The sequence below is a fragment of the Lucilia cuprina genome, chromosome 2 (assembly GCF_022045245.1).
Source record: "Lucilia cuprina isolate Lc7/37 chromosome 2, ASM2204524v1, whole genome shotgun sequence".
Classification (NCBI taxonomy): Eukaryota; Metazoa; Arthropoda; class Insecta; order Diptera; family Calliphoridae; genus Lucilia; species Lucilia cuprina.
The window spans coordinates 24346710-24365771 of record NC_060950.1 but is presented as its reverse complement, the minus strand read 5'-3'; the positions used below and the strand labels follow the sequence as shown (position 1 = coordinate 24365771).

The 19062-nt window shown below is 29.4% G+C and overlaps 1 protein-coding gene across 1 annotated transcript; it reads right to left on the bottom strand.

The window, feature by feature from the left end:
* Nucleotides 1–3963: 3963 nt before the first annotated feature.
* Nucleotides 3964–18797, bottom strand: LOC111679037 (large neutral amino acids transporter small subunit 1). Its single transcript, XM_046956446.1, has 8 exons — nt 18683–18797; nt 15182–15813; nt 12466–12661; nt 11999–12101; nt 10033–10300; nt 5047–5371; nt 4851–4975; nt 3964–4796 (listed from the first exon to the last, which is right to left on the bottom strand). The coding sequence occupies exons 2-8, from the start codon at nt 15448–15450 to the stop codon at nt 4520–4522; spliced, it is 1563 nt and encodes a 520-aa protein (XP_046812402.1). The 5' UTR covers nt 15451–15813; nt 18683–18797; the 3' UTR covers nt 3964–4519.
* Nucleotides 18798–19062: the final 265 nt, after the last annotated feature.

The window sequence follows — 19062 nt, the reverse complement described above, 5'->3', positions numbered from 1 at the left end:
CATCCAAATATTTATTAATATATATAGGTATTTATAATATTTTAAAGTTCATCTTTAAAATTGTCAACGATTTGTGAGAGAGCGAGAGATAAATTATGCATGTACGTATCGCTCATTTACTACAAGACTGCCATATTCCAAAACACAACGATTCAAGAAAAACGGATTACAATATTTTACTTTTGAAATAACTAGTAAAGTAAATGGACTAGTCCAGGGCACACATAGAAAGGTGACTGCATCACTACAACAATACAAAAACAACATGTATTTTGTTTTTGTACTAGAGTAAGACTAATGCCAAAAATGACAAAATGTCATTCAGAAATGTAAACAAATAACATTCTTAACATACCATGGACTAGTCACTAATCTTATCAACATTCTGGACAATGCAATACACTAGTCAATAGTCTAGCCCATGGCGCAACTAATAATGTGAAGTTATTTCAACAGCTGATTGTTTTTTGTCCATAGAAGATTTGCCCGACGGTGTCAAGCCGCATATAAAAAAAATCTTTCCAAAAATCGATGCATATTGAAGATATTAAAAACGAAGTCGCCACAAAATGTAATGACTTCACCTTAAAATCTATTAGCTTTGGTCAAGTCAATAGACTTAATATACTAGACTATTAAATAGTCTATTGACTAAAATATAAGCTAGGCTATTGACTAGATTATTAACTAGAGTAATGAGGAGTTTATAAAGCAATCTATGAACTAGATTATAGACTAGTCTAATAAATACACTATTAACCAGACTATTGGCTAATTTAGCCACTAGAGTAACAAATAGGCTATTGACTAAACTATTGAGTAGTAGTCTAATAAATAGTTGAATGGACTATTGACGAGTTCATGTACTACACTATCGACAAGACTTATCTATTACTATTCTATTGATTAGGCTATAGACTAGACTATAAAATTTTGACTATTGACTGAACTATTAAATTTTGGACTATTGACTAAACTATGCCTTAGGCAATGTATCATACTATCGACTAGATTACTCTATTAACCAGTCTACTGACCAGACTATTGACTGAACTATTGACTAGAATATAGGCTACACACTTAACTAATCTATGGCTTAGACTATATATTAGTATATTAGACTGTTGGCTAGTCATTAAATAGTCTATCTATCTATCTATCTATCTATCTATCTATCTATCTATCTATATATCTATCTATCTATCTATCTATCTATCTATCTATCTATCTATCTATCTATCTATCTATCTATCTATCTATCTATCTATCTATCTATCTATCTATCTATCTATCTATCTATCTATCTATCTATCTATCTATCTATCTATCTATCTATCTATCTATCTATCTATCTATCTATCTATCTATCTATCTATCTATCTATCTATCTATCTATCTATCTATCTATCTATCTATCTATCTATCTATCTATCTATAAAACAGCAGGATATGATCTTAAAAGATCGCACATTAACAATTTCACGCACAAAACTAAACCGCTGGATTTTTTATGAATATGACACTGTTGATCATTTTTGATGAAAAATGGAAAAAGTGTTTTCGAAGGATATCGCAGGATATTATCATTTTTAGCATGTAGTAACATCAAATTGTAAAAAATAACTTATTTTTCTTTGGAAATATCCATTTACTGTAGCTATATACTCAACATTACGCTCGAAATCGATAAAAAATCTTGGAACAGCGGTGTCCAGTATACGTGAAAGAGTTAATGGATTTGTTTTAAACAAATCGTATCCAAGCCTTATTAGTTTAATAAAGATAGAATAATTTTTCGTAAAATGAAGGGCAAGATTAATTACATCAATTCTAATTTACTTAAATACTTTGTATAATTAGATTTGAAAAATGTACTATAAATAATTTGATTAGAGGGCGTTTCTAATTAATAAATTTACAAAAATGTATAAAGCAGGGGAATATAAGAGGAGTAATAGTGTTGGATGAATTTCTGAACAAACAGCAAAATACATACATTATAATAAAAATACTTTTTTAATTATGTTAATAAATCAATACTCAACTGAGAGTAAGAATTTTTCAAAGCGCTTCACTAAATTAAAGCATAAAATCTGGTAATTAATTCGAATGCAGCACAGTGGGATATCTTATAACAAAACTGTTAATTAATAATAAATTCTAGTAGAAAAAGTAAAATTTTATTTAATATTTTTTTTTAAATGTTAAAAAACTTTGAGATTACAGTTATTTTTTACAAAGATGATATGAACTCAACAATAATGAGTATTAAACAAACTTTTGCAAATCAAAACAAATGTTCACAAAAATAATTGGACTCCTCCGACTAAAATTAGATTAGATTTTTAACCAAAAGTTACTATTAAACGAATTCCACTACAAACAAGTAATGTTTATTGACTTTATTAAATTTAAGGTAATTTTTTTAAATTAAAATTTTTTGAATTAAACCCATTTTATTTTAGAGTTGATTTATCTATTTATTATAATATTATTTAAGTCAAATTAGTTGTACCCTATAATACTAAAATTTTACTTCCTAATAACTTAAAAAAAAGAAATTACATCCTGTGAATGACTTCAGATATAGTGAATTTGTAATCAAATTAAAAAAGAACATCTCTTCTATGAAAAGCCTGTGTTACAATCATCACTTCTTTAGGTCTTTTTCAGTATTTCCGAGTAGTAAATTCTAGTTAACTTTCGCTTCGCTTTGGAAGTGACCATTTCCTCTTTAATCTTTTAATTCTACAGCTTGAAAGCGGAAACAAATTAATTTCACAATTCTTTCACTGTTTAAAAAGCAGCATCTGTTCACAACAATTTTCGGTTGACGGAAATTTTTTGAAGAGAATTAATTAATCAGAAATTATACATTACACCAGGGTTTCGAAATACATATCTGATCCTTAAGTTGGTTTATCTTATATACACACAAACTTAAGGATTAAAACGGAGGACCTAGGCCCGATGCTCATCAAAGGCAGTGTTACAGGAGCGCATAGAAAGCTCGATGTCTATGTTCGTCGGATTTCATGTAACATCCATTGCCCCAATATATCTAGAAAACTACAAATCTTTGTATCTATCTATCTATCTATCTATCTATCTATCTATCTATCTATCTATCTTTCTATCTGTAAAACAGCAGGATATGATCTTAAAAGATCGCACATTAACAATTTCATGCACGAAACCAAACCGCTGGATTTTTATGAATATAACACTTTATTTTGACGTATATTGATTATTTTTGATGAAAAATGGAAAAAGCGTTTTCGAAGGATATCGCAGGATATTATCATTTTTAGCATGTAGTAACATCAAATTTTAAAAAATAACTTATTTTTCTTTGGGACTATCCATTTACTGTAGCTGTGTACTCAACATTACACTCCAAATCTATAAAGAAATCTTGGAACAGCGGTGTCCAGTATACGTGAAAGAGTTAATGGATTTGATAGCATATCTATCTATCTATCTATCTATCTATCTATCTATCTATCTATCTATCTGTCTATCTATCTATCTATCTATCTATCTATCTATCTATCTATCTATCTATCTATCTATCTATCTATCTATCTATCTATCTATCTATCTATCTATCTATCTATCTATCTATCTATATATCTATCTATCTATCTATCTATCTATCTATCTATCTATCTATCTATCTATCTATCTATCTATCTATACCTATCTAACTTACTTTCTAACTAAAAGTAAAAAAGTTACATATTGGACACTTTAAAACTGTTGTGATTCCTAAGCATTTGTATAGAATTTTCAATGAAATGTATACTAGTTCTACATTTACTTATGAGAGGCAGTTTAATAACTTCATATCCCCATAATGTATATGTGAATATAATATGAATGTTATTAATGCGAATAATATTGATTCAAGCACCGCTTCCAGAAAGGTGTCATAATTTAAATGTTAGAAAAAAGTCGATGTTATAATTTTTATTAATTTTAAATATTTGTTTTTTTCTTTTTATTATTTTTAGACAAAGTTTCCCTAAAATGATCGTTGTTTTAAATGCAAGCATTAAATAATAAATTATAAACATCATTTTACAAGCATTCGATTTGAAATCTTAATAATTTTTTAACATTAAAATAGTTTAATTGGAATTAAATAAGAAATTGTACTAAAGAGTATCTTAATGTGTCTTAAACGAAGATGTGTAATATTAGGGGTCTATTTTAAATACAAAAGCGTTAGATTCAAAGGCAAAGGAATACTTTTTTTAAACTTAAATTTAAGTACAAAAACACATACAAAATAATATCATGTCAAGCGAGGGACACTTACGAATAATGTTTATAAGTTTTGTACACAAAATACTAGTGTCAATGTCACAATAAACGCTACAAATATTCGATTAAATTTTAAAGTATTTCCGTTATAATTTTCAATGAGAAGGGAGTGGGGTCAAACACACATATACACAAGTGACATTGAGGATTATTCTTTTAATATTTCTTTTCTTTAGTTGATATTAGTCCTGCCTTAATTTTTGATATCATTATTTGCTTCAATTATGCTGGTGTTAAAAAGAGCCCGACATACATTTACTATAGCATAAGATATGCGTCCATAATATTTGGGTTTATCCTTCCAGGCAATACACAAATAATAGAAAGGCACTCCCGCTAAAGTAATAGCAATACCAACCAAAAGATTCATGGGTTGAGTCAAACTAGGCATTAGCACCAGTACTATACAGCAAATTATGAAAATTATCGGTAAAGCGGTATGAACTCTTATAGGGCGTGGTATATCAGGCCTTGAAATAAAATTAATTATAGTTTTTTTTCCAAAAAATTTTTTAATAACATACCTCGTTTTTCTTAACCATAACATGCCCGCTATACTGGCCACAACCGAAAGCCATAAAATGGAACTGAAATAGTTGATTAAAGCATAAACATCGGCCGATAATAACATCAATATAGACATCAGACACTGAAATTTTATTTTATTATAAGAAATTAATTTTTATCCAGAATTTATATTAAAACAAATTATCATTTTACCGAAAATATCAATGATGGTATGGGAGTTTGTTGTTTAACATGAAAAAGTTGAAAGAATTTGGGTAAATGTCCCTCTTGAGCACCAGTGGCAAATAAACGAGCCGATGTAAATAACACACCATTGACGCCTCCGAATGTACTTAATGCCACAAATATCGGTACCATAAATGCCAGAGAACCAAACATACGATTACCAAATGTTACCGCCACCGCTAAGGAACTTAACATTTCAGTTTTGGAGACCACCACAAAATAGGCTAGATTTACGAGTACATAAATACCCGTCACTAGAGGCATGGCAATCCAGATAGCACGTGGTAGATTTCTGTAAGATATAAAGAAAATACAGAACTAATTTAAATTCTTAAAGAGAAGCCTAATTTTGTTTGTGATTCTAATGTTGGTTAGTTTATCTGGTGTCTACACGACATCCCGACTGGTTCGCGAATGTTGGGTATCTCTTGCCGAGGCTTCCAAGGATGAGACTACCTATACTGGTAGACATCCTTACAGGGCACTGTACTAAAGGTACGCATGCAAGAAGACTAAATCTTCCATACAATGATTATTGTAGGAGCTGTCAAAGTGAGGACGAAGAGGAAACTGTATAACACTTCCTCTGCCCTGCCCTGGCAAACATCAGGACTGAGTTTCTAGGCAGTCCAATATTGCATGAACTTGAGGCTCTATCTAATATAGACATATATAAGATAGAATCGTTCATTCGTGCCTCTGGTTGGTTTAACACCATGTTATTCACGGGCAGGTTGGTTTCTCCTTGCAGGATCCGCTATAGGGTATAACAATGGCCGACTGCCTCAATAACCTAACCTAGTTTATGTAATAGTTTACTGCCCGCAAGCTATCATATATGGACTCAATTTTGACAAAAGTATTAAAAGCCTGATGTAATTTTAATCCAGGTATTAAGTGTATTAAGGTTAAAGCCATGAAATTTTGATTCATATATAGACACAAAAACACCAGAGCGCAGTTCATTTATAAGCTGTGTAAATCCCTCTTTCATTTATAGATGGAACTCTGAACACTCTATCAAAGCACGAGTTTGGGGTTAAAGACCGAGGGCAGTACGATATTAACATGCCAATATGCAACAGTACCAGTTCAGAAAAATCAAGAGTCAAAAGGTAATAATGTTAAATCTTCCAGAGGTAAGCTTTGCATTATATGGGTAACAAGCAACTTGGGTATAATTTGATACGAATGAACTTGCTATAAAAGGAATGGAATTCAAGAAAGTTAACCTGACGAATGCTAAACAGTTCGAGGCTACGAGGGCTGTATTAAAAACTTGGGTGAAAGAACCCTTTACAGCCACTGGGAACAATATAATGGTAAATAGAACCACAAATATCCGATTGGGTGAAAGTAACAAAAGCATAATAGGAAGCTTACTTAGCATGAGCAAGTCTGAGTTTAGTATGATGGATTAAGGTGGGTGCATACAAATTGTGATAAAAATATTTGGACGTAAGGCTTTCTATTATATTGGGAGCGATGTTATTCCACAGATATTATACCATAGGAACGCTGATAGGGAAATTCTATGTAACTAACTTTAAAAGGAGAGTACAATGTAATTTATAATACATACTCCTTTTAACCTAACCTAACTAATGAAAATGGTATAGTTATTTCTCTAAGGGCGAGTTTTTCTGATAAAGATAATCCTTATTCTTTGGTTAAACCTGTGTTTTGTTTTTTTAGTAATCAGTAACGTTACTTATTATCTAAGTTTAATTGAGTATAATTGGCCAATTAAACCTAAGCTATAAGTGAGAACAAACAATCAACAAAAAAAATAAAAGAATGAATTCGGAAGAAGAAAAACTTACAGCGGGTTTCTTACTACTCAGTTAAATTAGGCTTAACTTGCTGTTAGATTAAACTCGGAACAAATTTAGGCGGACTTTAAACGATGATTGTGTTTATCAGTTATGGACTTAAGTTTAGTTAACTTTGTTAGTATTGCCAACTTTTCACTCAAAAACATAAACAATAAACAGCTGTTTTTGGCTAATATTACTTTTATAAAATAAAAAAATTTGGGAAAAATGTTTAATCAACATTTAAAACAATAATAAATAAAACAAAACAAATCAGAAAATTGCAATTAACTTAAAATATTAAGTTTTTGTTTTTTCGAAATCTTTGTTTTATTGTTTTTGTTAATTGTGTTTTCTCACTTATAACTTAAGTTTAACTGGCCAATAACACTCGGTTAAACTAAGATTATAAGTTACTTTACTGTTTACTGAAAAAATTAAAATATAATGTAGATTATCTTTATCTAAAAAACCCGCCCACTAATATTTTAAGTAAATATTTTCAGATTTTTTTAACGATTATTGTTTTAAATTTTTATTTATATTTTTTTTCTAAAATATTGCATTTTAAAAAAGTGATATTTGCAAAGAAGAAAACAGCTGTTCATTGTTTATGTTTTTGACTGAAAAGTTGGCAATACTAACAAAGTTAACTGATTCTAGATCCATAACTGAAAAACGCAATCATCGGTTAATGTCCTCTTAGTTTACTTGCTGTTAGATTAAACTAGTTTAACTGATTAATAAGAAACCCGTCTTTAATGTAGTACAAGTTCTTTTTAGAATAACTCTCAAATGATTTTACGATTAAACGTGATTCTTTGGATTGAACATCGAAATTGTATTTAGACTCAAAAAAAAACCTTTTAGGGCGAGTTTTTCTGATAAAGATAATCTTCATTCTTTGGTTAAACCTGGTTTAATATATGTTTCGTGTTTTTCAGTTATCAGTAAAGTTACTTATTATCTTAGTTTAACTGAGTGTAATTGGCCAATTAAATTCAAGTTATAAGCGAGAAAACACAATTAACAAAAACAATAAAACAATGATTTCGGAAGAACAAAAACAATATATTTTAAGTAAATTACAATTTTCTGATTTGTTTTGTTTTATTTATTATTGTTTTAAATGTTTATTTAACATTTTTCCAAAATTTTCCATTTTACAAAACTATTGTTTGCAAAAAACAGCTGTTCATTGTTTATGTTTTTGAGTGAAAACTTGGCAATACTAACAAAGTTAATAGAGCTTACATCTAAAACTGAAAAACACAATCATCGGTTACAGTCCGCCTAAATTTGTTCCGAGTTTAATCTAACGGCAAGTTAAACCTAGTTTAACTGATGAGTAAGAAACCCGCCCTTAATATATTTTAACAATCAATTAATTTGAAAAGTGATATCAATAAATCTAAATGAAGAAATGTATACGAATACTATTTACGCCGCTATAAATTTATTTATTTTGTATTGTATTACAAATGTTAAATTTAATGCATAAAATAAGAAAAAAAAAACATCGTATAAATTTATATGTATTTATACATGACTGTAATGAATACGAGACGACATCCCTATGAAATATATAATCCAATCAGAACATCAGAGTATTTAAAGAATTATTTGTTCTTTTAACGATGTAAAGCTATAAAATATATTAAAATGAATTTATTCTTTTGAACTTATTGCTTCAACGGTACCGGTACATGGATCCAAGTGAGTCGACCTCATTAACCTAACCTAATCCTTAGGTTCATTGAGACCAATCGGTAACATTAACTGCCATAAGAATTCGATACCCAATCTTTCATATATAAAAAAACACCCTATTGTTCATATTCTCTTTAGATGACTATAACAAGAGAAAGAGAGCAAGGACGAAAGAGTAAAAGTAACAGTATATAAGTTACAGTTAAACTTTTATAAGGGTTTACAAAGTAAATATATATCTATGAATGAATGTTTGTAAGTAAATCGAAAACCATTTATAAAATCAACAAGTTGTAGAACGTTTTGTATACAAAAAAAGGAATCCTTATGAATGTCCTTGATGTGATTTGTTTTTTTTTTTTCTTCGTTATAAATAAATGTGCCATGACGTCGTGACTTTGCAAACTTTACGCTGCGTTTGATTTTTTCTATACAATGAAACCACTTAAGCATAAATGAAAAAAGCTAAATTGTGTAAGGGGCCTAAGGGATATGGGGAAAGGAAAAAAGCAACAAGTAGTTAAATAATATTCCTTATATGGATATTAAATAAAAAGAAAATTTAATAAAAATATAGGTTATTTTAAACTACTTTAACCACCATTTCACAATGTCTAGTTATTTTATAACTTTAAGGGCGGGTTTCTTATTCCTCAGTTAAACTAGGCTTAACTTGCTGTTAGATTAAACTCGGAACAAATTTAGGAGGACTTTAACCGATGATTGTGTTTTTCAGTTTTAGATTTAAGCTCAGTTAACTTTGTAAGTATTGCCAACTTTTCACTCAAAAACATAAACAATGAACAGCTGTTTTTGTAAACAATACTTTTGTAAAATGAAAAATTTTGGAAAAATGTTAAAAAAACATAAATCATAAATTGCAATTTACTTCAAATATTAAGTTTTTGTTCTTTCGAAATCATTGTTTTATTGTTTTTGTTAATTGTGTTTTCTCACTTATAACTTGTGTTTAATTGGCCAATTACACTCAGTTAAACTAAGATAATATGTAACTTTACTGATAACTGAAAAACACGAAACATATCAGAAAAACTCGCCCTAAGGCGGGGATTTCAGATAAAGATAATCTACATTCTTTGGTTAAACCTGGTTTCTAAAATTTTAAATTTTACAAAAGTGATATTTGCAAAAAATCGGCTGTTCATTGTTTATGTTTTTGACTGAAAAGTTGGGAATACTAATACTAACTAAGCTAATTGATAATACATCCATAACTGAAAAACATAATCATCGATTAAAGACTTCCTAAATTTGTTCCGAGTTTAATCTAACAGCAAGTTAAGCCTAGTTTAACTAAGTAGTATGAGATATATTGACAGTTCTCTGACAAAAATTGTCTTAACTCGAAGAACGATAACTGTAAATGGTGAAAATATCGGTAATATATATAAACATTTTAAATACTTACTTGTAAGGATCTTGTAATTCTTCAGTTACAAAATTCAAATAATTCCAACCACCAAAGGCAAATAGTCCCGAATAGAAAGCAAATCCAATATTTTCTATGCCATACTTGCCCTCCCAGATATTTTCGAAATTTTCGGTATGACCCAAACACATCTGATAGATACCAGCTAAAATGATCATAACTAAAGCTAAAAGCTTTCCAGCAGTGAAAATATCTTGCACCTTCATAGACCATTTTACCGACAAACAATTAATGGCCGTTAAGAAACCTATAAGTGTTTTGAAAAAAAAAAAATAAAATAAACAAAGTTATAAAAAATAGTAAAAAATCATGTATTGCATTTAAGATAAATATTTGTATAACAAGAAATATTGTTAAGTGTACTTTTAACATTATCAGTTTGATGTTTTTTGTTTTTGTTTAAAATTCTAATGTTAAAAAGAAGTTTTGATATAGGGTTGGGCACAGATTTATAGCTTTCAAAACGGATTTCCTTTCGAATCGAACAAATCATTATTATCCTGTTTATATGTTATACCACCTCAATAGGAAGAATCTTATGCATTAGGGCTCTTGTTTGTTTTAGTCCAAAACAATGGGCGCGATTTTTGCGGCATTTCATTGAGCACCCAGAGAGAGATAAGACGAAACGATGCGTTGTTCACAAACTTCACAACCTTCCAGTCACGGACATACCACAGCCCTTTACCCCAGCCGAAGTTGCAGACGTCATCAACAACGCCAAACCATCTAAGGCTATTGGCCCCGACGGAATATCCATGCTGATGTTGAAACACCTTGGCGAGCGGGGAGTTGAGTACCTGACTATGATCTTAAACAAATCAGTGAGCAACCTCGTAATACCCGAAGCCTTGAAAACGGGTAGAGTCATACCCAGGGAGGAGGGAAAATTATACAGGCCGATATCCCTCCTATAACCAGTCGCGAAGACTCTTGAGGCGTTTCCTCTGGGGTATGGATAAAGAAATCTTGTTGGCAATATATAAAACGATTGGTCGGTTAGAGGTTAATTATGCTGCTCCAGTGTGGTCACCTTCGCCCAGTGATACCCAGTGGAGAAACATTCAAAGCTGCCAAAATGCCGCCCTAAATACTGTAACGGGCTGAATACAAATTATCTCTTAACATTACCTGGGATGTCATCGGAAAAGTCATCCCAATTTTAACATCACACAGTTGCAGAATCCACTGGATCGGCAGCTTTGAACTACATCCATAGAGACGCTATAAAATCCGCGGTCGCAGGATACCGCATTTGGAAGTCGCCCGACGCCCATAGCAGACAATGAAGAAAACCTGCCACAGAAAACAAGAGTAGTTGTGGCACAACTAGGATAGGGATGGAGCAACAGGCTCACTGCCTACTAGTCACGTTTAGATCATATGTTTCATACTGTCCAAGGGATTTATGGACGCATCCAGTTGAAGTAGCCCAATTTTTAGGACTGGACATTGATGTAGAACACCCCACATAGAATATTGAATAGTTTTAGCTGTTACAACAACAAAAACAACAAACTTTGGAAAGAATATTTCCCAAGAGCTTAATCAAGATATCTATTACTTTTAGCGTTACGAGGAACAAATTCATAAAAATATCCCCATAATGTATGTCCGTCCGTTAGACTGCGCTACCGCATAAACTATGTGCCGCATATAACTGTATATATAAATCATTATCTGTTTGATATGCATATGTACATTAGGGTAGCACCAAAAAGGAAGTGGCTGATGTAAACATTTGAAAAAGACAAAAAGTTTTCCGAAAAAGCTGGTTTTGAAGACATTTCAAAGGATTTTATGTTTTGTAAGAAATATGGAAATATTTCATTATCGTTGGGAACATTAATATCTTATTTGTTCCCATACAAAACGGGACCACCCTAATGTACATATGATTGTTTCTAAAGTAAAATAAACAAGTATTAAAAAAATACACACTTACATAAACAAACGGCAGCCAATAACTTAACGGCATTATCTGGAGGATTGCAATCTTCGAAAAATGGTTTCGCCGCATACTGTGCAAATGTTAAGGCAACAATTGTCTAAAAGATAACAAAGTAATAGGAAAAATACAAAAAACTTTAATTAAAATCACATTATTCATATTGTTGACACTTTCAATTTCAAGCTATTGTCTTTTAAATAGTTTATACAAATTAACACAGTGTCGCATGTAAATGTCACATTCCTAACCCTGACTTTTTTGTTAAAACAATGTCAATGGCTTTAATGCCAATTTATACATGTATACGTTTGTGCGTGTGTAAAAATATAAAAACATCTGTTCAATTTAATTATTATTAATTTAACTCTATATTCAAGAGCAACAACTCTCATTAAATTTTTCACTTTAATCAATTATTGTTTTCAATAAATATACATTCAACTAAAGCAAGTCAAGCATACCTGTGTAGTTGGCCGTATGATTAACAGTGCAATCCATAATCTTAAAAATCCAACTAGTGGACCAAATGCCACCAACAAATAGGCATAATCTCCACCAGAACGTGTAATACTAGTGCCCAATTCAGCATAACATAATGCTCCAATTGTTGATAGAATACCACAAGCTGCCCATATTAAAAGTGAACTGCCAACTGATCTAAAGTTCAAAAAATAGAATTTTATTTATATTTCATTATTCACTTAATGAAAGTTTTCACTGTGACAAGTTATTACTGATAAAATTTTAATTATACATTATTTTTCATTACGTGCTTTAGTAGGTATTTTAAAATTATTCAATTATTTTTTATCAATCATTTAAATAGACGTTAATTGGCAATTATGTGTTCATATGTTTCATACAATCTTATTAAATGTTCATTATACATACTTATAAATTTGTATACATTCATTAACACATAAATTTTAATGTGTTTTGGGAATTTTTTCTTTAAAAACTTTAAATTTGCTGACGAAATTTTTGCAGACAATTTCTTAAATATTTTTATTTTAAACTTTGGATCAAAAAATCCTATGGAAAGAGTTAAAAACGAAACGATTATAAATGTTTAATAAATACGTTTATTATTAAAAAAAATCATTTTACACTGTTCGGCAAAATTGAATTTGCAAAAGTTATTGAAATTTAATCTTTGGCTATAAAAGTATGTATTTTGTTACTTTTAGGGCGGGTTTCTTACTACTCAGTTAAACTAGGCTAAACTTGCTGTTAAATTAAACTCGAAACAAATTTAGGCAGACTTTGACCAATGATTGTGTTTTTCAGTTATGGATTTAAGTTCAGTTAACGTTGTTAGTATTGCCAACTTTTCACTTAAAAACATAAACAATGAACAGCTGTTTTTTTGCAAATAATACTTTTGAAAAATGAAAAATTTTGGAAAAATGTAAAATAAACATTTAAAACAATAATAAATAAAACAAAACAAATCAGAAAATTGTAATTTACTTAAAATATTATGTTTTTGTTTTTCCGAAATCATTGTTTTATAGTTTTTATTTAATTGTTTTGTCTCACTTATAATTTAAGTTTAATTGGCCAATAACACTAAATTAAACTAAGATAATTAGTAACGCAAAACACAAAACATATATTAAACTAGGTTTAAACAAAGAATGTGGATTATCTTTATCTGAAAAACCCGCCCTTAAAGAATATTCATGTAGAACTTTTTTGGGCAAACATCGCAATATGAAACCACTACAATCTTGCTTAGATATAATTGGATAAATATATAATTTCTCGAGAACTTTAGGACACCGATTGCGGAAATATTATAATGGCCATGCTGAACACTAGAGTAAAGTCTTTTAGGAATTCGTTGCTGCACAGATGACTTTTAGCTGGAAGAAAAAACGGGTTAAGGCATCTACATTGAAAACCCACAAACCGAAACATACTTACTAATCACAAAACTGGCTGTCAGAAAAAGCTCCTTGATATCAGGGAATGTGTAAAATGAATTGGAATGAATAAGGGTTAACATATGGACTGGCAGCCAGAAGTCAATTAGAACATCATAAGTAAAAAGTTTTAATCTATGAACGTGTTGGACTGTAAGGGCCAATCTTTTGGTAAAGGATCAGGGATTAAATTAAAATTAATCCTCTGCTAGTTTAAGCGCTCAATGGAGATGGTTTAAACTTAAAATTAATAAACATTAAAATGTTTGATTTATCGATTAGTATAAAATATAGGGACTTCACAATATATTTTTCTATTAAATTTAAGTTTTTATTAACTTTAATATTACATTTAGAATTGTCTTCTTCTTTTTTATAAAACATGCATTGTTTTGATAACAAACAGTAACGTTTTCTGTTGTTTTGTATGGCAACACTGCAAAGTTTAATCTTGTACTCAAAAACATCAAAACCAACAAACATAACACCACATCAGAACCAATTTATTTTTAGATTAACTAATGTGATTATTAATTGGCATTTGATGCCAGATCACTCGAGAATAATTGGTGACAAAGTTACGAACTTACGATTTTACAAAAGTATTATTTGAAAAAAAAAACAGCTGTTCATTGTTTATGTTTTTGAGTTGAGAATGTTGGCAATACTAACAAAGTTAACTGAACTTAAATGCATAACTGAAAAACACATTTATGGATTAAAGTCCACTTAAATTTTTTCCGAATTTAATCTAACAGCAAGTTAAGCGTAGTTTAACTGAGTAGTAAGAAACCCGCCCTAAGTCGATCAGTGTTATTTACATTGTATTAATGCTATAGGCGGTTTAAAGTTATATATTAACATTTAAAACATTAATTTGTAAGTTATTATTTATGACTTTAATAAATAACCTGACTGTGGAGAAATTTGTTGAGGTTTGGTTTTTTGTTTCAATGTTTAATAAACTTGTCTTAACAAGTAGTTTAAGATAAATACAACCGTACAACACCGATTGTGAATTGGATAAAAACAAACGACCTAAGAATCCAGAATGTATGTACATATGTATATACTTTTAAAGCTCTACGATCAATATTTCGATATGTTAGAAGCGGAATGACAAAATCAATATAACCTTCATCTTTTTCTAATGGTGCTTATAAAAACCAATAGTAGAGTTTAATAAAAAGGTTGTAGTAGGTACTAAATGTGTAAATATTTTTAAGGTTTCTTTTTTACTTTCCATACTTACTCAGTATTTTGAAAAACTCCAGTTGGTGCTATAAATATGCCAGAACCGATAATGGTGCCCACAATTATTGCGACACCATTCATAAGTGTTAGTTTACGTTTAAGTACGATTTTTTCCTCAGCGCCAGCACCTTCCAGCGGTGCATTCTCCTCAGCCGCCAAATCGGTCGTTGTTGTACCATTACCATCATTAGTGGTTGTTGTTGCTTTATTACGATCTGTTAATTCGACTAAATTTGTTGTAACATTGCTGCCATAACGTTCAGACATAACTGTTATGTTATTATTTTATGTCAATATTAAATACTGATAGGGGTTGATGATGAAGGTGTTTTATGTTTATTAAATACTGATTTCTCTGATTACACTTATTTTAACATTAACAATTATAAACTGTTGTTTATACACTTGATGTTGTAATAACTCTAAACAAATGTTTATGAACATTTATAAACAATCCTATATTCTTTTATTTCACAGACATAACTTTTTGTATGTATATTTATTTGTCAGTTAATTAGAAGAGTTTTTTTTGGTTTAAATTTTTGTAAACGTAGTATTTTTTGTCTTTTTTATTATTTTTGTAAATTTTATCCGTTTTTTAAACTATCTTCGACGAGAACTTAACATAAACTAAATTGAGAAAGTAAAAATAAACTTGTGTTATTTTCGTGCAAAAACATTAGCAAATAGCACAACAAGTAAGTTTGGAACAAACAATTCAGAGAAAGATAAGTTTAAGATATATTAGGGTGGTCATTCAAATAATCAATAAAAGCAACATTTTTTAGAAATATTTACGTACATAGTCTTGACTGCTAAAGGCCAATCTTTAGGTAATGAATTGGGGATTAAATTAAAATTAATCTTCAAAAATTGCTTTTGAATACTCAGGGCGGGTTTTTCTGATAAAGATAATCTTTATTCTATGGTTAAACCTAGTTTAATATATGCATTGTGTTTTTTATTAATCATCAAAGTTACTTAGGGCGGGTTTCTTACTACTCAGTTAATCTATGCTGTTAAGTTAAACTCGAACAAATTTAGGCAGACTTTAACCAATGAATGTGTTTTTCAGTTATGGATTTAAGTTCAGTTAACTTTGTTAGTATTGCCAACTTTTCACTCAAAAACATAAACAATGAACAGTTGTTAAGCCTGTAAGTAGTTAGAAATCCGCCCTCAATCAGATAATTTTATTTGCTAGTTTAAGCGCCAAATGGAGGTGGTTTAAACTTGAGGAAGAAATGCAAAAGTGTAAACAGCCTAATTTAATTCCCTTTGATATCTTGCTCTAATTAAAACATCCTCCACTGGGCGCTTAAAACAGCAAACAAAATTAGCTGAGTGCTCAAAAACAATTTTGGAGAATTAACTTTAATCACTAATCCTTCACCTAAAGATTGACCTTAAGAGCCATAAAAAATCTCTTTAACCTCGGTTATATCTGCTTGCTTATTCGAGTTATTTTAAACTATAGATAAACTCAATATTTTACTATATTTCGACATTTTTGAATATTTCTAAATATTTCAAAATCGTTAATATTTACTGAGTAAAATATCGCCCTTTGAAGTTTTTGCCATAAAGTTTTTTAATTGAAAATTGTTTCAAGGTTTAGGGAAAGATACATATCTCGATAAAGATATGTATATTAGAGGACACCTAATAAGCCTTTATTTTAAAGTTCTCAAATATGAATAAAAACTTTTTTTAATAAAAATTAACCACGAAAACCTAATGTTATGGAGAAATTCGCGTTAAATAAATTGCAAATTTTTTAATATAAGAGATTTATTTACAAAACATTTAATTCCTATTTTAATATTATTTTTAATTTCATAATATGTTACACGCAAACCCTATAAGAAACATTTTGTGTTTTCCCTCACTCTCAATACTCTCTGGCAATATTTTCATTCCAGTCACAACGTGCTTTTTTAACAACAACATTTTGCACTCTTTTTCTAAGTAATCAATTTAGCTGCTAAAAAAGCACTATTTATGTGTATAAGCCATTATCTTCCTTTATACTACAAGATTAACTGGCGGAAAGATTTCCTTATGCCTCATGGATATAACTTTAAAAATAAACTTGAAATATAATAACTAAAACTGAATTAAAAATTTAATAATGTGCCTTAATGTGACAAATATGTAGAACAAAATAAAACCTATTAATATTTTGTCATTAGATGATCAAAAAATTGCAAAAATAAAACAAGAAAATTTTTATGAAATCTTACTAAAGACTACTAGATTTTTGTATCCGGCGTTGCTCGGGATTTTAATTATACTTAAGTATTCATCCCTTTACCTTTCTTTTACATGTTTCAAAAAATTCTAAATGGGTCCTTATAAAGAAATTCCTTATATATTTTTTGGTGAACAATATTTAAGGTACCAATACAGTTCAAAAAATCTTTCTCCATTTAATTTCCCAAATTTATATATTTTGTTAAAAAAATTTTGTATTATTTCATAAATTTATGTTGAAAATATGAGTCCTGTAGAACATTTATTAGAAAACAAATTATATATCTCCTCTCTCTCTTTTTTAATAATGATATTTGTTATTGTTATTATTTATTTAAAATAAAATAATTTAAAATTTGATGTCTTTAGAACTTTTTATACAGCAAACACAGAATTTCCTTTTCTCACCCGTTTTCCTCCCTTTAGAACCGCTTTAGAACAGACAAAAATGACTCTCAAAGCACAAAAGTACTAATTTTGCCCGTTTTACCCCTTTTGTCCTATTCTTGTCCCCTTATGGTCCAACTTTCGCTAATTCATATTAGGGTTCTATAAATCGACTTTTTCTCGAATAAAGTCGAAAAATCGAAGTCGACTATTTTGTTCCAAAAAAAGTCGATAAATTGACTATCGTTTATGAAAAAAGTCGTAATGTCCACTTTATAAATAAAAGTCGAAAATAGTAGAAAAAGTCAAAAATAGTCGAAAATTAAAAAAGAAAAAGTCAAAAACTCTAAAATGATCGGAAAAACTCGAAAAAAGTAAAAAAAATAGTCGAAAAAAGTCGGAAAAAGTGAAAAACTCTAAAATAGCTGGAAAAACAGTCGAAAAAAGTAGAAAATAGTCGAAAAGTCGACCATTTATAAAATAAGTCGATCAATATATTGTTGAGATAAAATACAAACAGACATTACTCAATGTCAAAAGGGGTCAATTTAAAAAGTTTGGAAGATCGTTGAGTTATATGTATCGATAATTTCAAAATTATAAAATGTATGATTTTTTACTAAATGTTTAATTCATCAATTAAGTGCTTTTTAAAATTGACATGTTAACAACACTATTTCTAAACAAGAATGTTAAGAGACATCAAATGTTATTGAAATTTCTTCCAATGAATTTCCAATATTTCGTCATCCATTTTAGTAAAAACTATGGATAACATTAAACTTGCATTTTATACACTAACAATTAAAACACAAATTTATCAATAAAACTGCAAACATTTCAATAAACAAAATCTTACTGTAGTTATAACAAATAAGTAAACTTTAAATTGTTATTGTTTGTAATTTACAATGAAACTTGTAAATTTGACACGTTTATTCCGAACTTACGACGATAGTAACAACCCGGCATTTGTTTAGTAACTGCTGTTAAGTTGCTTGGCATAAAATGTAAATACAAAAACAAATGCAAAACAAAATAACAAAAACAATGGGGTGAAATAATAAAAAGAAATGGTCACCTTAATTAAACTTATTTGCTTTCTTTTTTCGTAGTTGCCAGATATCTTCGAAAGAAAATCATTCTAAAATACAATTGAAAACGGTGTAGACCAGAAATCAATTAAACTACCGAATGATTTATTTTTGGTTTATAAAAAATAGTATGTATTTACAAATC

What these genes read in the sequence shown, in the direction of transcription:
- LOC111679037 (XM_046956446.1), bottom strand. Translation starts at nt 15,450, where the DNA reads ATGTCTGAACGTTATGGCAGCAATGTTACAACAAATTTAGTCGAATTA. An exon ending in TCATACGGCCAACTACACAG is followed by an intron (nt 12,102 to 12,465) that starts GTATGCTTGACT and finishes GTTATCTTTTAG; the next exon opens with ACAATTGTTGCCTTAACATT. An exon ending in TACCATCATTGATATTTTCG is followed by an intron (nt 4,976 to 5,046) that starts GTAAAATGATAA and finishes ATAAAATTTCAG; the next exon opens with TGTCTGATGTCTATATTGAT.